Source organism: Sminthopsis crassicaudata, chromosome 1, assembly GCF_048593235.1.
Source record: "Sminthopsis crassicaudata isolate SCR6 chromosome 1, ASM4859323v1, whole genome shotgun sequence".
In the NCBI taxonomy this organism is placed as follows: Eukaryota; Metazoa; Chordata; class Mammalia; order Dasyuromorphia; family Dasyuridae; genus Sminthopsis; species Sminthopsis crassicaudata.
In genome coordinates this window covers 737,183,190-737,205,883 of record NC_133617.1, presented here as the reverse complement: position 1 = coordinate 737,205,883, position 22,694 = coordinate 737,183,190, and the positions used below count along the sequence as shown (strand labels likewise).

General features: G+C 35.8%; 1 protein-coding gene across 2 annotated transcripts in view; it reads right to left on the bottom strand.

Moving 5' to 3' along the window:
• The window catches only part of CFAP20DC (CFAP20 domain containing), a 195,500-nt gene that overhangs the window by 108,084 nt on the left and 64,722 nt on the right, over positions 1 to 22,694 (bottom strand). For both annotated transcript variants that reach the window (XM_074284241.1, XM_074284242.1), the window contains exons 6-7: positions 21,035 to 21,191; positions 15,223 to 15,387 (exon numbers count right to left, since the gene is read on the bottom strand). In XM_074284241.1, coding sequence (XP_074140342.1) covers positions 15,223 to 15,387; positions 21,035 to 21,191 — 322 coding nt within the window. The remainder of the gene's footprint in view (positions 1 to 15,222; positions 15,388 to 21,034; positions 21,192 to 22,694) is intronic.

Here is a 22,694-nt window from a genome sequence, read left to right as displayed (position 1 = left end):
AGAGTGATGCATAAAATATTGAGAGCCTGAATATCGCAGTAAGACCCACCCAATGGAAAAAGACCAAGAGAAAGATTGTCTGGGTAGACAATCTGAGGAGGAACCATGAGAGAACATGGAAGAGATTGAAAATACGTGGATGAATTTACATTTGGCACCAATGGAAGACATGTAAGGAGATTGCAGAACCATTGCAATATCAAAGAAGTGTGTAAATACATATAGAGTTAGTTTATCATCATAAAATTGTTAGTTAATATCATTTGATCCTTTAAGAAAATTAAAATCAAAATAAAAAGCTTAATGGACAGTTTCTAAGTCATTAAACTTACAATAACAAATTTTTAGGTGGAAAATCTATTACTTTTTGGATTCTGGAAAAAATGGAAATTAGTATTCATAATAACAAACTTAAAAATTGAGATCAGATTAAATTACTGCTCTAGGCATTTCATTTTCTCAAGTTGCTGAAAATAAACTTAGTGTAGGTCAAAGATGTTACCATTCATTATTTGACTACTTTTTGGAGGGATACATGCTTTCACAGTTATATGATAAAACCTAAGGGTCTACATTCTAATTGTCTTTTGGAAAAAATAAACATTAATTTCTGTCTCAAGATACAAGGTTCTAATTATTTTAGTCATTTAAATTTCTAGGGTCTTCAAAGCTTAACCTATAAAATCTGCTGAATGTTCAACTTTAATCACTAAGGGGGTCATGCTTCCAGCTTCCTTGTGCTATCTGACAATAAAGTCAGTATTAAATGTGACACTAGATGTTTGGCTTTGAATTTGAATATTTTCATATGCTAACTCAGACAGCTCAACTAAATGAATGGCACTAGATAACAGAAATCTATTTCCACCTCTGACACTTATTTACAATGTAACTTTGGAAAATTACTTAACCAAGACTTTCATCCTCTCATATATCAAGTAAGTATGTTAAGACCTCTTCATATAATTAGCAGAATTCTACGAGTATAATTCAAATGGTTGCAATGAGAATTAATGGGGTAGTAATCTAAAGAACAGAACAGATAGGATAGAAAAAATAATGGCCTTTCCTCTGAGATAATAGAGAGCATTGAGATAGTCTCACATAGCAGGCCAAGCCGTAAGGAGAGGAATAAGGAAAGGAAACTTGGGAAACCAAGAGGCAGAAGGGAAGAGAGTATGAGAAAAGGCTGAGTGCAGAGATGAAGGTCTGAGCAGGAAAAGGAAGGAGCATTGCTGGGCCTAGAGTAGAAGGCCAGGATGAAGTGAAAGGCTGGACAGCAGGGGTCCAGTTTGGGAAGGAAACATCAGCATGAGATGCTGGGATGCTATACAAGGGATAAACTTGCAAGGGACTGAACATGTGGGCCAAATGTAGGAGTGCCCCAAGTGGGGAGTCTGAGGACCTGGGAGTAGGGCAGTACCTCTGACAGGAAGAGCCAAATTCAGGAAAGTTTGGAAGAGAAGACCCTGAGTATGAGTTTGAGATGGTCAAGAAAACCAAAGATTTGAACAAAGAGGAAACAGCCTTTAGTGAGTTTAATCTCTCAAATTTCAGCAAAACTTCTAACTAATTAAAATCAATATGGAGTTTTGGCTCTCCTCAGATTCCCTTTGGATGCCTCATCACAGCATCGAGATAATCCAAGGTTCACCAAAGCTTTCCTAAGCAGAGCTTCGGGGTTGGTCAGCAGGATGTAGTGACAGACTGCTCACCTGCCATTCAAGGAGATAAATCTGTAACAAAATTCGGTTGGAAAAATCAAAGTTCTAGAAAATCAAATCATAAAAAGTAAGGATGAAGGGGTTTAAACAGTCACTAACATGAATTTTCATCCAACTACCTAGATAATTCTTTAAGAAGCATATCCTAGGATAGTTACAGATAATGATTTTGGGGGTACATAGTAACTTTCAAAGACCATCTGCTAAGATATTTGTGTCAAAGGAGGGGATCTCCAAATTTACAAAATTATAAAATTTTGAAGTGTCTTTAATGAGAAGAATTAATTCTTCACACTTCAAAATTTTATAACTTTGTAAACTTGGAGATCCCCTTCTTTGACACAAATATCTTATGCTCGTTTATGAGTTCTGGCCAAGACTGAGAGGGACAATTTTAGAACCTTGAATTTCCCTGACATAATCTGGGATTTCCTTCCATGACATTTTCAAACATTAATATGTAAATATAAAAGATAAATTGATCCTATAAAATGATTACTATGAAAAATACAATTAAAAGTTATATAACTAAAATAGCGTTTTAAAGTTAAGTATTTGATAAACTTAAGCAAAAAGGGTTTTTTATAAGTATTTTAGAACATACCTGCTGGATTTCACTTATTTTTAAAATGAAGACTAATACCAATTTTTAAAAAGATTTATTTTATCTCTTCATTCGAGTCTAACCTGATCCTTTTAATTTTGTCACATTTATTTTTGATTTTTTGAAGTATTGTGCTTTCCACTTACAGTGTTGTAGTCATTGTGGACATTCCCCCTCTCCCCCCCCCCCCACCCTGGTTCTGCTCATTTCATTCTGCATCATAAGAGAGCTTTCCAGGCTTCTCTGTTTTCATCACATATATAATTTCTTACATTATAGTAATATCTCATCGTAACAATGAATCACAATTAGCTATTACCCAATAAATGGGGAATATACTTTGTTTCTTATTCCTAACTATGACAAAAATGCTGCTGTAAATATTTTGAGGTATTTTGAAGATATTTTTCTCATCAGTGGCTTCCTTGGGGTTTGAAAATAGTAATGTTATCTCTGTTCGAAAGATTCAAAATGTTCAAAATGATCATTTTAGTCACTTTATTTGAAAATTTCATATTATTTTCAAAAATGGTTATGTCATTCTACAGCTTCACCAACAATGTATTAGTATGCTTCTCTTTCTAACAATACAGACTGCTGCCATTTATTTATTTATTTTTTGGTCATTTCTGTCAATGTGAAAGATGTAAGGTGAAACTTCAGTTGTTTTGATTTTCATAGAGATCTGGAGTATTTTATGTAGTTATGAATACTTTGCAATATTACTTTTGCGAACTATCTGTTCTTATCTCTTGACCATTTTATCTACTAAAATAATTATTAATCACATACATAGTTATTGTTTAAATATCTTAGATAACAAATCTTTATCAAAGTAATATAACAAAGATTTTTCTTTTCCATTTGACCACTTCCCTTTTTATCCTAGATGCATAAATGTTGCCTAAGTTTTTATTTTCAAGTAATGTTATCTATTTTATCTTTTACAATTGACTCTATCTCATTTCATTAAGATTATATCCTCTACTTATAGCTGTGAGAAGTATATGATCTGAATTTCTTCTAATTTTAAATTATGTGAACTTCAGTAATAAGGTCCCATATCCATTTAAAATGTATTATGCTGTAAGCTGTTAGTCTTAAGGCTAATTGCTGCCAAATTGCTTTCCAGTTTTCCCCTAATTTATTTTTTATCCAAAATGGATATTATCAAATGCAAGATTTCTCTCAAAATTTAAACTCCTTTATCTAGTCTGTCCCAGTGACCTATTTTCTAATCTTTTTTTTTTTTTTAATTGGTATAGCCTAGTCACGAACACTGAAGATTCATTGAGCTATCTAGCTTGTTTTTTAGTTCTTTAAGGAGCATCTTGTAACAGGGTGTACACAAGTCTTTTGTGTGCTTTGGGAGGCTGATCTCCAAGACATTTTATGCATTTCATAGTTATCTGGAATGGGATTTCTTTTCTATTATTTCTTTATATGCTTTGCCATTATTTTACAGAAATGCTCTAAATTTTGTAATATTTTATACTTTGTAACTTTCTTGAAGCTATTAATTATCTTAATTAGCATCTTTATTGATTTCCTGGGATTTTCCAAGTAAAATATCATATCACCAGCAAATAGGGACAATTTTCTTTCTTTTTTAACTTATGATTTATTCTTGTAATTCCTCTAGAGCTTTTGACTCATTGCTATTGTTAGCGTTTCTGGATTTATATCAAATATTACTGGAAAAAGTAGGTATCATTGTTTCATTCCCATAATTACTGAAATAGCTATTACATTCTTACTGCCTACAATACTTGCTTTCAGTTTTAGACATATGCTTTTTTTTTTTTTTTAAGGTCCCTTCAAACCTATTCATTGTAGCATTTTTAGCATACAAGAGTGTCACATACACTAATGCTCTGTGGTTGGATCTGTGAACTGGTCCAATTATTCTGAAAAGCAATTTGGAACTATGACCAAAGGGCTATAAAACTGTGCACAGGTTTTTTTTTTTGTTTTTTTTTTTTGTAGTGGTAAAGAACTATAAATTGAATAGATGCCCATCAACTAAGGAATTGCTGAACTCCCAACTTTAAAAAAAATGTTAAAGAAATTATTTGAATTCAGATCCTTCTGTTTCCAGAGTTCCAGTTCTATCGACCATGCCCCTTAGCTGCCCCATTGAAGGTTTTTTGAGATGATCATATAATTTTGAAAGTTTTGGTTAATGCTAATGTTTTCCTAAGATCGAACCATCCTTACATCACTGGTATAAATCTCATTTAATTATAATGAATGGTATATTGAATAAATGGCTGTTATCTTGATATTTAAAATTTTTGAGTCAATGTTTATTAATGATACTGGCCTATAGTTTTCTTTTTCTATTTCATCTTTTCCTATTTTAGACATTAGGATTATATCTGTCTTATTAAAAAGGTTCTGCTTAGAGTGGTTTCTTTTCTCAATTTTTGAGAGTAATTTTTAAATATAGTTAGTAATAATTCTTTCCAAATTTGATAGAATTCTCCTGTGGTTTTTCTTTGCTGGTTCCTTTACAACTAAATCTATGTTCTTTTCTTATACTGAGTTATTTAAGATCTCTATCTCAAATGTTGGAGGGGATGTGGGAAAACTGGGACACTAACATATTGTTGCTGGAGTTATGAACTGATTGCAATCATTCGTGAACTAAGAATTTGGAACTAAGCCTGAAGGGCTATCAAACTGTGCAGACTCTTTGGTCCAGCAGTGTTTCTACTGGGTCTGTATCCCAAAGAGAACATGAAGAAGGGAAAGAGACCCACACGTGCAAAAATATTTAGCAATCTTTTTTGTGTTAGCAAAGAACTGGAAGTTGAGTGGATACCCATCAACTGGAGAATGGCTGAACAAGTTATGGTATATGAATGTTATGGAATATTATTATTCTATAAGAAACAATCAGCAGGATTATTTCAGAGAAGCCTGGAGAGGCTTACATGAAGTGATGTTAAGGAAGTAAGCAGAAGCAGGAGATTATTGTACATGGCAACAACAAGATTATATGATGATCAATTCTGATGGATATTGCTCTTTTCAACAATGGAGTGATTAAAGGCAATTTCAATAGATTTATGAGGGAAAGAGTCATCCATATCTAGAGAGAGAGAGAACCATGGAAATTGAATGTGGATCAGAGCAGAGTATTTTCATCTTTTCTTTTTTTTTTTTTTTTTTTTTTTTTTAGTATTGTTTGCTTTGTCCCCCCTCTCTTATGTTCCCCCCACCCATCTGATTTTTCTTGTGCAACATGATGAATATGGAAATATGTTTTTTAAAAAATCTTTTTTATATAGTTTTGAGTATTTTATATTTTGAAAGCATTCCTGGTTCTTTTGCATTCTCATTTTTTAAAGCATATAACTGCATCATCATCATTATTGTAATTACTCTTATTATCTCATTATTCTTTTTATTCTGATTTTGCCTTAGTCATTTGCTATTTTATTGATCTTTTTTTGCTCTTTTAAATGAAATTAGCTAAGGGTTTAACAATTTTGTTAAGTCTTTTATTAGTTGATTATGACCAGCTTTTAAATTTATTTTTTTCGAAAGGTTTTTTGTTTCCAATTTATCTACTTCCCCTTTAATTTTTTATCTCTTCTGTACTTATTTTAGGTTTATTTTCTTCTTTTTAATGCATATTTAGTTTATTAATTTTATTTTTTGTATTTTGTTGATGTAAGGTTATGATTTTGATGCAGAAGACAGTTTTAGCTGTATCCTAGACATTTTGATATAGTATTTAATCATAATTTTGTTTTATAATTATTTCTGATTTTTTATTTTGACCTATTCATTAAAAATTCATTATTAAGTCTTCATTCCCAAATTTCATGCTTCCACAACCAATTAATTTTATGTATTTTGGTCTGTAAAGGATGTATTAACTATTTTTACCTTTTTACATTTGCTTACATATCTCTGTGCTCTAATACCTAGTCCGTTTTTGTACAGGTTCCATGTGATAATGAGAAATGTTTGCTCTTTTATTTTCCATTTAGAAAATGCTTTAAAAATTTTTTTAAACTCTAATTTCTCCAGAATCTTGCTTGATTTAACATTTTCCCTTTTGTTTTTCTTTTAGAGTCATTAAAAACTGAGAGACTTATTCAAATTTCCTATTAGTATTATGTTACGGTCTTCTTGAAACTCAACTGTTTCCTCTATGAATTTGGATACTCAAGCATTTGAAGAGTATACATTTATTATTATTTTTATTATTTTTATAGTTTTAATTTACCAGATATATGCATGGGTAATTTTACAGCATTGACGATTGCCAAACCTTTTGTTCTAATATTTCCCCTCCTTCTCCCCCACCCCAGATAGCAGGTTGACCAATATGTGTTAAATATGTTAAAGTATAAATTAAATACAATATATGTATACATGTCCAAAGTTGTTTTGCTGTACAAAAAAAATCAAACTTTGAAATAGTTATACATTTATTATTGATGTTTTTTTCTATATGGTTCAATTCATCATATCTGCTTTGTCTGATAGCATGATTGTAGTAACTATTACTTTTCTAGATTTAGCTGATTTGAAATAATCCCCCTCCCCCCATTCCCTTGGATTTTGTTATTGTTTTATTATGTCTTTGTTTTTTTAAATGTGTTTCTTATAAGCAATCAATTTTAGAGTTTTGTTTTTATCCAATCTGTCACTACTTATTATTTTTTGAATAGCTCAATCCATTCACATTTGATATTAAGGATTAGGTTTATGTTTTCCTCCATTTCTAAAATTAGTTTTTTTTCCAAAATTATGAGCCCCTTTGCTCCTTTCAGATAAAAACACAGTATTAAGTTCCTTTAGTCTTTTCTTAAGTTTGCCTTATTCCTACTGGGTCTCACTTTCATTCCTAATCCTCTTTCTTGTTATCCCTTTTTTCCATTAGGGTTTTTCTTTTAAAATTACTTCTCTCTTGATTTTATCTAGTTATAGATTTTCCTTTTTCCTTCTTAGTATGGTAAGTTCTCCCTTTTTCTCTTTTTTTTTAGCTAGTCCTGTTAACTAGGTTTTAAAAATTTTATTTTTTATAACATTTTCCAAAATGATATTTCATTGTATTTTCCTCATTATGCATCTTCTCTTTTTATTTATTCTTGACTTTTCTGATTCGTAGACCCTATATCTGATTTTTCCTTTTTTCAGTATTCTTTATACAATCAAAGTTTCCAGAGTATCCATTCTAGGTTCTGGACTACAGGAATTTTCTGCTATTGTCTTAGTAGGGCTTATCTTGTGAATTGCCTTTTTCCAGTGTATATTCTTTTCAGAACAATAGTTATTATTGAAACTGTTAAAGAGGACACTGCCCTATGATACCTTTCTTTGTTCCTACTACACTGATCTATACCTTCTCATTGATCTTTCCCCTTATCCACACTTATACTTGCCTAGAAATCTCTGCTCAGTTTATGCTTTCCTGTTTCTAACTCTCCTCTTCCTGGAGCCTTTTCAGGCACCCAAAGCACCAGGACTCATCTGATATAAGGTCCCACATTCTCCTTTAACTCAAAGAAGCATTCATCTGTAAAATTCCCTCCATCCCCAAAGTAGGCCTCTTTCATTTTCTCCCCTTTTCTATATCTTTTTCTTCCTTATCTGCACCTCTTTAGGCACTTTTTCTTTTTGAGGCGATAATTTTATTCTTTTTAATCTTTAAGTTGATCCTGGTTCAACACCCATTCCTCTCTAAACCACTGATCCCTTCCCTGCTTTTCATGAATTTTCCTATATTGCAAATATAGTCTCACAAAAGAAGTAATCACCTGTAGACAAGGTGTTTCCAGGTTCTGTACATGCTCCCGTCGATTTTTTCATTGTTACCTCTACCAGATTCTGCTTTCACCCTGTTTCCTTGTATACATTTAGAAAGAAGTCTCTTACTGGTCTTTCTGTTATGGAATTGAAAATGGACACCCCACTTTATTTTTTAATATTTTAGTAAGGCTTAATTCACTATATATTAATAATCAAGCTATTATATAATGCTCTCCCTTAGTATATGAACTTGAACTTTTTAAACCTGCCACTATTAATCCCTCATTTTGCAACACAAATCTCCCTCCATGCAATAGGTTCTCCTTTGGAGTTTTCAGAGTCAATATCCTCAGCTATATTCTAAAATGTTAGAACTTGCTAGCATATAGACCACAAATTGTCCTGTTCTTTCTCAGAAATTGTCAACCATGGGATATTCTAAAGAATATTAACCTACCTGGTGATTAACTGATGTAAATTATATATAAGTGACCTTAGCACTAACCAATAAAAATGAGATACTTCTTTTTTTCTGCCAGATTGAGTCACTGTCTATTTCCCCCTGTACAACTACAGAAGAACTGCCTTGATGGTCAGATGCATTCTTGACTACTGAGGAGCCTCCTATTTATTGGCAACTGCTAGCCTTATTAATAAATTAATCATGCTTGGAAGTTTTGAATTCAATTTTTCTTTATTGCATATTTCTATCACTGAACGTATTCCTCTGATGCCAGAGATCGCTGTATTTATTAAATATTCCTTCACTTCTATTGCTTGGAGTGTTCAAGAAACAAATGATTTTATTCTAAAAAATGCTCCAAAATTTTCTTTATTATAGAATGTCTATATTTTGTCCTATGCATTTAGGCTCAGATGTGCAGAACAGGACAGGTCACCCTGGTCTGCATTCTGTATTGCAGTACTCTTCAGAACACATTATTCCACTCTCTCCTCATTTTTCTAGTGGGTGCAGAATTGTCTTTAAACGTCCTTCCCTTTGTTTTTGAAGATTTTCCTTCTGATGACTTGCAGAAATTATTTCTTAATTGTTAAATTTAACCAAAGTGTCTTAAAGTTCTGAGTTTTGAGTTTTTTTCTGTTTGTTTGATTTTTTCTTGGAGGTAATTTGTCATTTCCTCCTTATTGCAATTTCATTTTTTTATATCCAGAAGTTCTGGATAGTTCTATTCTGTTATTTCCTTCATTATGGTAATAACACTTTTCATCCTGTCATGTTCTTCTGGAAGCTTCCTGATCCTTAGGTTGTCTCAACGTATCCTGCAGTGAGTGTATTTTAATGTTTTGTTTTTTATTTTTCTTCTCCCAGGCTGTCTTTTGTGTGTTTATATTCTCAATTTATTATTCTTTATTTTGTTTCTTTGCTAAGGCTTGTCATTGCAGATTCCAGTTTTTCTCTTCTGCTTATTACTAATGCTTTAGAGGACATAACATTCTGATCTCATAATTCTCTTTTCTCTTTTAAATCACTATTTAAACACTGTTGTGGTTTCATGTTCTCAACTTCATCAGCATCTTCTGTCTTGTCAAATGTTCCATTACTTTTCTTCATTTTGTAGTTTTATTGATAGATGTCTAATCTTGTTTACTACATCTGGAAGCCATATTTCTTTTTGTTGTTACTGTTTTTTCTATTGATTTATCTTTTTTTAAAATATTTCTTCTTTCTGGAATCTTTAGGACTTTCAGTCTTTTTTCTTACTTTATTTTATCATTTACTTCTGAATATTTCCTTGGAGACTGATTCTCAAAATATCTCAGCATCTTCCCAATACTAGACAATTCATGGTTTACCAGATTAGGTCTCTGCCCCAACTGAGTGCTGTGCTCTTTTTCTTGGGCCTGCTGGAGTGCTGAACAGTTCCCATCAGCATAAAATCCTGTCCTGGTGACCTGCTCCACTTCCTCTATTCCTTAGTTCTCTGGCCTGGCATCTACATTTCAGTACTTGCTCTCTGAAGTTACTGGCAGTTCAGAGCTTCGCCCACTGTACTTAGCAGCAGGCTTTCATTCCTGAAGGGCTTTGGCAAAGCTGGCCGCCAAGGCCTAAAGAAAATTCCACAGCCTGGAGCTTGGGCCTCTCTGACACTGGAAAGAAGGGGTGAAAAAGGGATGTAGTTTTGATGTAAGCCTGTGTCGTGTCATTGGGTCTGCTAGGGGCAGCCTTGCTGCCAGTAGTCTAGGAGATCAGGAATGGGTGCCTCAGTAAGCTCAGGGAGCATCAGTTCCTGTTTTTTTTTTAAACTTTCTTTTGAATTCCAAGTGTCTTAGACTATGGAAATAGATGAAATAGCTTTATTTTTGGTATATAATTTCTGTTTTGGAGAAGTGTGAGAGGCTGTGGGAATCTGAGAAAATGTCTAGTTTGCTATCTTGTTGCTCATATGATCTAGAAAGACTGTAATCTATTTTCTAAACAGTTGCTGACACCTTTCTCATAACAAACTTTTTTTAATGCTAATTTAAGGAGTCGGGCTTAAACTTCATTTTCACATTTATATGAGAAGAAAAGCCTGGGGTAGTTCATGTAGTAGGTGCTTAATAAACGCTTATTGTACTGACACTGTAAGAGAAACTGTTATATTTGCTGTAAATTAATGAGAGCAAAAACTATTCAAAATGCAAGGAAAAGTAGAAGTTTTCACTTTCAGTGGTTGTGAAATGATACAGCTGACAAGTGTGCTGCTGATTTTCTTTACAACTAACTGACAGGATCTGAAATAAGTTATTACTTGTTTCTTTTCCACTTTCAGTAACAGTATTCCAAACTCCTTTCATCTATTTTTTAGATTATACTTCATAGGCGTTCTTCTTACGACCCTCCTCTCAACAAGGTACAAATTAGGATTCCAAGAAGGCTTTTGTCATTGTGAGAGAAAGAAGACAACATCATAGTTCTAGAGAAAATACTTCTTTGCCATAAGGTAGTAGTATCATCTTACCAATCAGGAAAGAGAGAAAAAAAGAGAGACAGAGACAGAGAGACAGAAAGACATAGATAAAGATGGAGACATAGAGAGAGGAGAAGGAGGAGGAGGCACAGAGACAGAGATAAAGACAAAAGAGACAAATATAGTGAAGACTCCCCTTTCCAAACCCTCACCCTAATGCCACTGTTTGTTCAGGAACAAAGATGTTTATTCCAATTACCTGTTAATATTTAAGTAAATTACAAGCTTTGATTTGTGCTAAGTGGACCAGTGCATCTTATCATTAGTGAGCCAACTACTCCATTCAAATAATCAGACCTGATTTTCTCGATTCCATTAAATTTGGATACCATGAAAAATAATCAGGTTCTCTGCTAGCTTTACAATCCTAACACCTCATCAAGTAGACATTAAAGGAAAAAAAAGTTTTCACTTATTTAATAATACTGCTCACATCACACTTCACTAGAAATACAATGATTTTTAAAATATAAAAGAAGGTGTTTAACATAGTTCTGTTCTCTCTTAAGTTATATGAGACTCACCAAATACTGGAAAGCTCTAGACTCTTAGGAGTATTTGTGCTTATTGGAAAAAAAACCCACAAGCTTTTGTAAAAAAACAAGCAGCTGTTGTCTACAGTTTAGGGTCTGACAACAATGCACTGAGAAGGGCAGGATCCGGCTCTGGGATTCACTGGTGTAGGGATCTCCCTGGGCAGCACACTATCTCTACCAGCTCAGATGGTTTCTTCTCAACAACTTAGAGTCTTAGGAAGCTGCAGAGAGTACCAGGATGTTAAGTGACTTGCTGTGTCAGAGTCAGGACTTGAACTCAGGTTTTCTTGGCTTCAAGGATAGCTTTCTGTCAACTACTCTATTCTGCCTCCCCATACTTATTCATCAATCAAGAGAGTAGAATTCATTCAATCATGAAGTTCAATCATTGTTGGGAATCAAGCCTTTGGGACATGCAAAAGCAAATTGTTGGAAAGAGAAAAAATTACTTCCTGGGTTTTCCATGATGAAGAAACCTTACTATTTTACTATTTATGATAACTGCTTATCCCAATACCCACTGAGCTTTGAAGTTTATAGAACAGGTTTCTTAGAGCCATCCAATGACAAGGGTGGTCCAAGTTCTATTCCTATTTCAGAGGATCTTCCCATGGTAGCCTGGGACACTACCCCTAGCTTTCAAATTAGATTTTCCTATAACCACATGTAGCAATTACTTGCTGCACAACAATTAATCAATAAATGAAAAGGTAACAAATGCTGGAAGACCAGAGTATTATTTGTGGCAAAAGGTACTAGAAGTCAGAGTAGATGCTCATATAACCCTGAGAAGCATCCTAAATGAAAGAATTTCTCCAGCCATCTCACATTATGGGAATAGAAATGAGGATGTCTGCAAGAGAGCTTTTTGGGACATAAGTTATATGCTGACTGAACTATCCTTATTTCTCTGCGTATATGAGCCAAGTAGAATGTTATTATTCACTGGGATACCATGCTCACAACCTTGCATGGACAGTCTATTGCCCACTTGGGACAAGATGATATAAACTCTGGGAAGGAATTTTAATTTAAGTAGAAAATTGAATTAATGAGGTAGGTAACACCCAAATACCCTCTTAACCCAATGCATACTAACAGTGTCCTTGAACTCTGAAGTAAAAAGACACATAGAAAACACTCGATGAAGGGCAGCATTTTTATTAAATAAATATTTGTTATAATAATGAACTCGAAGAACAAAATAAAAATTGAAAACACTTAAAGCCTAAATTTTATCTAATTGCATCTGAAAAACTATTTGTTACAGAAAATCATCACTAGATACAAAATGAGCAATAGATGATAAAAGAGAATTTTTGCATTTTTAAGGAGGTACTTAACAAATGCCCATTGACGCCAACATCAAAAATGTTTCTGTGAGGAGTTATAATGGAGACTCAGACCTAGGCCTGTGTGACCCTTATTCACTGTGGATAAGTCCTTTTATCTTTCGGAGACCCAGGAAAACTTTAGTAGCTGTCCCACAGAGCTGGTTTGGGGCTTGAGGTTATACATGTCTGGCAAATGCCTTCCAAACTTCCAATTGCTTCAGAAATGTCTGATGTTGAGATATGACATTTTGGACTCATCTCAGATAGTACTACACTGATATATTTTGTGCTAGATCTCACTGTGTTATCTATTATTACACTGTCTCCTTTGATCCTGGAAACAACCTTCTAAGATTAGTCATTAAGCACATTCCTTGATGTTCCCAACTCACAGGATAGTTTCTAACCACACAAAGTGGTGAAAGCTCTCAATAACTTAAATTCAGGCCAGCTGGCATGCCCACTGCTGGCTACAAAGCTGTTACCCCTCACAGACTTAACAGTCTAAGACAGATAAGACTAAGACAGATGGAGACTAAAATGTTGACAATATGTGGGCATAGTGGTAAGGGACAATTACACTGCCCAATTACACTCTACAATGTATTTTTACAAAGACATAGCCTCACAATCACACTGTGAGGTGAGTGCTACAGACACAGCTTAAAGAAAATCAGAATTTGACTCTAGGTCTTCCCAAGTCCAAATCATGCTATCTCTCGTAAATTGATATAAGATACATGGTTCTGTCAGCCCCCTTATTTTCATTAAAGATACTTCCACGTTCCCCTTTCTCGAGAACTTTCCAGTACCATCACTAGCCAATGACACTCCTTGTCACGCTGTCTCCTTTTCCTCAGATTCTGACCCTCCTCCTTTGCGAGCTGTCTTCACAGCAGGGACAATCACATACCAGCACCTCCCACTTTTTTATTTTTTTTAATTTTTTTTTAGGCTGGGGTTAAGTGACTTACCCAGGGTCACACAGCTAGGAAGTGTTAAGTGTCTGAGGTCAGATTTGAACTCAGGTCCTCCTGAATTCAAGGCTAGTGCTCTATCCACTGCGCCACCTAGCTGCCCCTAGCACCTCCCACTTTGATGAGCATAATGGCCTCTTGCTGTTCCTGGCTCAAGGCCTTCCAGCCCAAGGTAGTCACTGCTATCAGACTGATCTTGGGCAAATCTCAGAATGTCTCCAACTAGCAGGACTTCCTATCTGCAGCAGATATATTCTAAAGTCCTCAGCAAGACAAAAACTAGAAGAGATGGTCTAACACAGATGAATGGAAGGCTAATAGGTGGGACACAGGGCAAGAGGCAGAAGGAGAAAGAACGTCAAAATCAGACCCACTCAAAGAGGCCACTAGAAGGGAAGGCCAGGTAAAAGACACAGATGGAGACAGGACAAGGGCACAAAGAATTATCCACAAGAATTTCTCAAAGATTATCTGTAACTAAAATGAACCTGGCTGGGAGGGGCCCGGCAAGACAGACTGCTTCTCAAGGCCAAGGGCAAGAGCACCCCCCCCCCCAACCGTCTCCACACAATCCCTGCATACCGAGTCTTCTGCTACCATTCCTCTCTGAGTGATATTATCTATAATTGTTTCCATTTCCATTTTTCTCTATATACTTGTATGGTACTTCCAACGAATTTTCAGGGTTTCACACATGTATCTCCTGTCTCTCTAACTACATAGGAGGTTTTAGAATAGGCTAAAGCTCTGTGTGTGTGTGTGTGTGTGTGTGTGTGTGTGTGCGTGTGCACGCATGCATCTTAAAATACCTATTAGAAGACAGAAAACACAGCAGACATTTAATGAATATCCATCCACTGGATTGAACAAAAAAAGCTCCACCAGACAAGTGAGACACTGAATTATATTCTTCAAAAGAGCTAAGGGAAGAAAACCGAAGGGGAAAAAAAGTAGCCTAAAAAGCATTTGGTGAAGAGCTTGAAAGCTAATGCTGAGGACATGACACCAGATTTACAAACCACCAGATTTACAAATGGGTCTGTCACAAAAAACACTGAATGCTTTATTTGGGTTGTTTTTAGCCTATATTATTTTCTCAGTTTCCAAACATCACAAATGCAAAAGTCAATTAACACTATTTAAGTGAAGAGGAAGCAGGAAATCTAATTTCTCCGCACTTTTATTAGTTGGTTAGTAAACAACTTGATATTTCGGTTTTTCACTTCAATTATAAAACAAAATTTAAAAGTCAAATGTTTAATTTACTTTAAATAAATGACTGCATTTCAAGTCTGGGTTTATATACCTGGTTCTGTTGATGTTAATGGTTGACCTCCAAATTTCATTTCTGTTTGGCGAAGCTTTGTCATATTTAGCAGCTGTGTAACCTGAGGTACATCTGTAGTTAACTGACAGCTTCGAGGAATGATATCTGTAGGCTCATCTGTTGTAAAAGGTGCACCATATATATCTAAAAATAAAGAAAAAAAATTCACTTCACAATGATGAATTCACTGATAAACGCATAGGTATAGATCTTTAGACCTATAAATGTCTGTCTCTCTCTCTGTGTCTCTACCTCTCTCTTTCTCTTTGAGTCTCTTTCTCTCTAGCATGGTTACTACAATGGCATCAAGTGACTTGCTCATTATCGGCTACAAAGTCACAGGTGGGATCAGAACACCGATGTGAAAACAAAAGCCAATATAACTTAAGAAAGCCAATGGATGAATAGCACATTTGGCACATAAATGGCCGTGGGCAAAAAGAATCCTTCTGTGCACTAGAGAGGGCATGAGCTACACTGGTGGAGAGAATGAGTGTCCTTCAATAGAATCAAGGACCTAAATGATCACTTCTGATGTGCTTTCAAAATTAAAGAAAATTGCAGCTGATTACTAGCTAACTAGAATTAAAAGGGGAAAAAAAAAAACAGGCTAAATGTAAATATGATCACTAAAATTCACCACAGTAGGAAATAACTCAAAATGATGTCTAAATCTATAATCTGGTGAAAAATTCTAAGAAAAGCCATAAGGATCATTCAACTAATCTTCACTTATCAATATCTTTTTGTAAAGAGTTTAGAAAAGCAATTATTTTATGAAATTCCTAGAGACAATGAGAAAGCCCTAGAATGTAAGTCAGGAAAACTAGAATCACTGTCACTCCTGGCTTCTTAACCTTGGCCATACCATCCTCCTAGGCTTCAGCACCCTAATATATACTTAAGAGTTGGCCTGGATAGCCTTTGAGGTCCCTTCTAGTGATAAATTGAGGATCTTACAAATATGAATACATGTTAAATCTATAACTTCAATTAATGTTTTGATTTCATGATATAGACAGATGATGGCAGTTTCCCATTTATAGAAGTTTCTAATCTTCATAAGGAAAATGAGTACTTTTCCATTAATACATTATGAAATCTGTAATGGTAGTGGTGTAGCCCATTTCTCTAATTACACAGATCTTTGGTACAGTATTACTTTAGCAGATGGTCTTTGAAAGAGAAGGAAGAACAAATATTTATTATGTGACAGATATTTGATCACCACAACAAGGAAGATGCTATTATTCTCATTTTACATTTGAGGAAACCGAAGCACTTTGATAATGGTTACATGACTTTGCCAGGGTCCCATAGGTAGTAGGAGTAAAGCTGTAGTTAAAAAAAAAAGATCATCCTTGAGCTAATCTGCTTAGGAATCTTTCTCAACTAAGCAAACTGGGTTTTCAGACAACGTTCTGGTGCCATGTGTGAAGTCAAGTTTGGAAGGAGATGCTGAAGGGGTCTGAGTTATAAACTAGTAGAACTTCCTAGCTGTCTAGACTTTGAAACAGTAGCCCTGGCCCTGGCCCTATGCCTGCCCTGACCCAGCAAAGCAGCAACACTATGGATTTTCTCTTAGCCCAGAGATGCCAAATGTTCAAGGTCTGCAGGGAAGGTCGGTCAGCAGGTGAGAGAGCATTGGGAAACCCACAAATCCAGAGTGGGCATAGGTAGTGGTGGTGGGAGCTCCCAGAGGCCTCTGCTCCCAGGTTTCTCTGTGAGCAGTGAGGACGGACTGCTGCCTTAGCACCTTGGGTCTCATAACTACAGTAGGGGGCAGGGGATACCCCAACAGCTCCCAATAAACATAAGCTCTGACAATAGCTGCAGCCTCTACCCTGGACACAGAACCCCATTTTAATAAGGAACTAAAAGCAGAGTAACAGGCTAGGAAAATGAGCAGACAACAGAAACAGTTTCTGACAATAGGAAATCACTATGATGACAAGGAAGATTAAAACACATTCTCAGAAGATGACAGCAGAGTCAAAGTATCTACATCCAAGGGCTTCAAGAAAAATAAGAATTGGATTCAAGCCATAGAAAAGCAAAAAAAAAAAGGGATTTTGAAAATCAAGTTAAGAAAAAAGGAGGAAAAATTGGGAAGAGAATTGTGTTGCAAAAAGAAATACAAAAAGTTAATGAGAAGAATGCCTTAAAAAGCAAAATTCCCCAAATGGGAAAAGAAGTACAAAAGCTCACTAAGGAAAATAATTCCTTAAAAATTAGAATTGAGCAACTGAAAGCTAAAATCTTTATGAGAAACCAAGATACAATAAAGTAAAATAAAAAAAAAATTAAAATAGAAAAAACATGAAATGTCTCATTTTGTACACACACACACATATGATAACAATTGACCTAAAAATAGATCCAGGAGAGATAATTTAAAAATTATTGGTCTACCTAAAAGTCATAATAAAAAAAAAAAGAATATGGACATCATCTTTCAAGAAATTATCAAGGAAAACTCTCCTGAAGTTCTAGCACCAGAGGGTAAAATACAAATTGAAAGAAGGCACTGTTCAATTCCTGAGATCCCAAAGTGAAAACTTTCATGAATATTATAGCCAAATTGTGGAACTCCCAGATCAAAGAGAAAATATTGCAAGCATCCAAAAAGAAATAATTCAAGTATAGTTGAGCCACTCAGAATAACACAAGATTTAGCAGCTTCTACATTAAAAGACTTGGAATATGATATTCTGGAGAGCAATGGAGCTAGAATTAAAACCAATGTTTTATAAAAATATATTTGTGTATTTATTATTATACAAATAATGATAATTAAAAAACCAGAATACTATGAATTTTTTTTAAAAAGGTATTTTTAAAATTGCTCTAATGGATATGCCAAAAGAATAAATTTTTAAGGAAAAAAAGTCAGAATCACATAAGATTTTAAATGTACTAAGTCTCCCTTCCAGATATTGTAACTGAAACAAAACAAAAACGAAAAAGCTTGTGAAATATTTTCATTAAGCTGACAAAAATTCACCAGCTTCTGATAAGGGAGCAAGACAAAAGTAGAGCAAATTTCAGTCCTCTAAATCTGGGACCTACAATATGGTGAACAGTACAAATTCCAACTCACCCCAAAGGGATCCAACTGGGTTCTGCAATAATTTTTTATTTCTACATTCATTGTTTCTTTTAAATGCAAAAAATGTCTAATGGAATGAAAGGACTGATATGGCTTGTGAGGAAGTCAGGATGGGAAAGATCAAAGTAAGAATCAAACCAGAACTAAATCCAGCTGATGGTATTTCCAGTACTTAATAGCCTGACACTTTCTCCCAAAGTTAAAGAATGTATCTGAAAGGCATGTAAGTCTTAGACTGGAATGACCTGAGAAACAGATTTGGATCTGGGTCAGCTCATGGAGACCTTTTAGCTTTAACTAAACCATTCTTATTGTTCAGGTTTGTCCAACTCTTCACGCCTCTGTGGGCTGCAGCACACTGTCAGAGTCCATGGGGTTTTCTACAGATGAGTACTAGAGTGGTTCGCCATTCTCCCCCCAATGGATTAAAGAAAACAGGTTAAGTGACTTTTCAAGGTCACACAATCAGTGAAGAATCTGAGGCCAAATTTGACTCAGGCCTTCCTGACTCTGGGCCCAGCTCTCTGTCCAATGAACCACCCAGCTGCCTTATTGCACAGAAATGTAATTGCAGAGAAGGGTAAGTGGGGCTCCTTTCTTTCCAAAAAGAAAAAAAAAAAAAAAAAAAAAAAAAGGATTCCCAAGTCCTGGCAGACAAAAGCAAAGCCTCCAATTCCTTGACCAGTCATGTTTCTGACTGCTGGAGAGCAGGAGGATTTCTCTAACTAAATAGAACTGGATGAGGTTCCACTTCCAGAATCCTCAAGGCCACTAAGTCGTCTTGTGACTGTTTCCTGTCTATCCTAAAAATTAAAGCTGTTTCAGTTCATCCTGAGGTGGCAGAACTCTCACACGCTTGAGAGCCGTCCAAATTATACTTCCAGGTGAATTCTTCCATTTTCTCATTAGCTGGGGGCCGTCATTCAGCTTTCACTACCTAGAAAACACTCCACAGAACTTCAGACCAAATGTTTTTCTTCCTCCATCACAAGCAACCAATCAGCCCATGGACGTGGCGTGCCCCCACAGGCAGGGCTTTGTCAGGTACATTCTAGCTCCTGGAAGGGATTTGTTCAGATGCTCTGAATAATGGAATAAGCTTTCTGGATGAGACCTGAGTCAGCTAGAAAGCAAAGGGGACAACAAGGGCCAGGACAGGCGACAGCAGACCAGTCCACAAAGGAAACAGGCCCCACAGCACCAGGCAGCAAACACAAACGACATGGAAGGCATATCACAAGACAAGGAATGATTTCATATGCAGTTGTTTCTCTCTTCTGCCCCCAATCCATAATTAAATGGAACATTTCACAATCACTTAGTGCCTTTTAAGATCTTAATAATTTTAAATAATTTAAATAATTTTAAAAACATGATCTTATAAGTTGTAATCAAATGAATAAAAATCAGGTTCTTTGGATTCCTCACATGCTTGTGGGTGGGCATGAGGGGAGGGTGACTCTGGAACCTCCAAGGCAGGCAGGGGAGGGGTTCCACGAGGACGCACCTGGAATTATTGTCCAATTGATGTCCGAGGCCTATCACCAAGAGGCCGGCCACCAGGAAATGATGTTTTTGATTCCGGCAATCAGTTATGGAGGGCTCAAAACCAAGGGAGGGAAACCAGGGAACTAATGACCACAGGCTCCAAAGCTGAATGAAACCTTAGAAAACATCTAGTCCACACGCACTTCTCGAGACCTTAAATCACAGTGAGCCTTTGAATCTGGATTCTAAGCCCAGTGCTCCTGACATTACACTATTATCCTCTGGAGACTAGTAGTACCTGCAACTATTCATTCCTATTTATTTACGTGATAAATCTTTCATTTCTCATGATTATCAAATATTACTTTCTAAGTACTGATTATTCCACGTAGTTGTATCCTAGGAACACTAGAGGGAAAGTTACAAGGGAGCCACCTGGGAGGTGAGAAATTATGGTGAGTCTAGAGTCATTAGCGCCCTGGGTCTCAGCCTCTGAAATGACCTAACTATAGAATCCTGGCAAGTACTCCTACTACTTTACTTGGCGGCGGCTGTGGGGATCACTTGAGAGTTGGCACTTTGAAGGTTCGGCAAACCTGACCGGCCTGTCTAAGTGCCAGCTATTATTACATCAGCTATTATTAACTATTATGACTGCTATTTCCTCTGTACATTCCACAGTTCCCTGACCAGTGGTATGTGCAGAGCATGCGCCCACTAAGTATCCATAACATTTCTTCTGATTAAAGCTGCTGAAGCCGAACTGGGAAGAGCATATGCGTCCTAGATGGTAAGAAACTGAATGAGTACATTGACTTCATGGACTTTCCTCTGAAGCAATTTTGGAGGAAGAAAAAAAATCTCCAACCCTTTTTTATTTTTGCATGATTAGAAAATAGTATGTTCTCTCTCAACTGATTTCCTTAAAATGTTTATAAAGATGTTTAAAATATTAGTTAAAAGAACTATAATAATATATAGAAGACATGTATAATAATATAACTTAAAGAAAAATTTTAAGGAACAAAAGACTTATCACCTGTCTATCTGTACACACACTCATCCTCTGTGCGACACTTTAGGTAGGCAGGAAAAGAAAACAAGGGGACCCTGGTAAGGATTTGTTTTTGCATTCTCCAGTAACTCTTCCCCTACCTAACCAGACCAGCAGCCCGGCCAATTACTCAAACACACCATCTCTGTCAGCTGTGTCTCGAGGCTTTGACTTCAGAGTGAAGATCTTTCGGAGCTTGCAGTTCGCAGAGACGATGATTCCATCCAAAGACTGGAATACGGCTCCCTTGAAAATGTCACTGGTGAAGGCTACCAAGTCAATACACAGATTGCACCACTGAAACAGAGGCCAAAAAAAAAAAAAGCGAGGGGATTAATCACAGATGCACCAGAGGCAGTAGCAAATGGAAAGTGAAGAAAATGGAATAGACAATTACTGAGATACTTCAAACAACCAGATTATTTTGGTCAAGATGAGGACCTAAAAGACACCATTATCTTATCTCTGTATGAAATACAACTTTGATAATTATAAGTCCCCCCTATAAAATAGTCATGCTATGCTTAATCCCAACAAATTTCAGGAAATAAGACTGGATGGAAAGACATGGTGCTACTGGGAAGCTATTTATAGGTATGCTTATTGAAAATGAAATTAAATGTTCCTGCAAAGGTCCCAATTTGTAAACTTATTTATTTGTAAATATCTGAAAACACAAGTACTGAAGTAGAGTCAGGCTTCAAATTCTTGTCAAAAATGACTATTCATAATCAGATAATTAGCTGCACCCTAGTGTCTGGTACTAGCCAGCTGGTAAGTCTCTTGAAGCTAAATGTTCTTTTAACAATCACAAAAATAGCTCCTTAAGCAAAGTCTCCAAATGGCCTGGTTGTGTTAAGAAAAAAAAAAGAAAATGATCACTTATAATGTTAAGCATTCCCAGGGGCTTGGGAGCACACAAAGATTCAGTGTCTGGACAGAAGTAATATTCGGAATTTACAGATTTTTAAGCACTGTATGACAATACATTTTTAATGAAACTAGGACTTTCAACTGATGACATAAAGGCACAAATTATATTAATGTGCTAATTTATCACAGTTTATAACCACCGTCATTCTACAAAGCAAAACTGCAATATTTCTATCTGTAAACATTATGTATATAAGTTGAGAATGTTGCTCTATTGAAAATGTAAGTCAATTCTTAATTATCTGATTAATGTGGTGAAGTGGGAAACTATGGGTCCTAAATTTAGAAAAATTGGGTTCAAGTTCTAAGGTATCTGACAAATAACAATAAACTAGGAGACACATGGCCAACAATCTTTCACGGCATGCTCAATAACAGGGAGTGTACTCCCAGGCTCTACTCTGGCCCTGTTCTCTCTTTCTCTCCACTCAACTCTCTTGATGACCTCAGCAGCAACCATGGGTTCAATTATTACCTCTATTGCAGATGATTTCCAATTATATAGAGAGATATGTACAGACATCTAATCGTACTCTCTCAGAGATCCGTTCCTGAAATACCAACTACTCATAGGATAGTTTCAAGGAGATGTCACATAGACATCTGAAACACCGCTCCTTTGGAGTCACCCAGATTTGCCTCCTTAGAGGGATATTCTCGAGTCTTCATACTCTGCCCTTATCCACAGCTAAACCTTTTTGTTTCCATCTCCAAAACCTTTCTTGCCTTTCTTTGTCCCCTCCTCCCCACTCCCACAGCCACCCTCCCAGCCCAGGTCCATCTCTGCGCTCAGCAGACTGCAGTAGCCTCCTCGTAAACTCCTTTGTCTTGAATCTCTCTGCTCTCCTTTGCTCAGTTAACAATGAT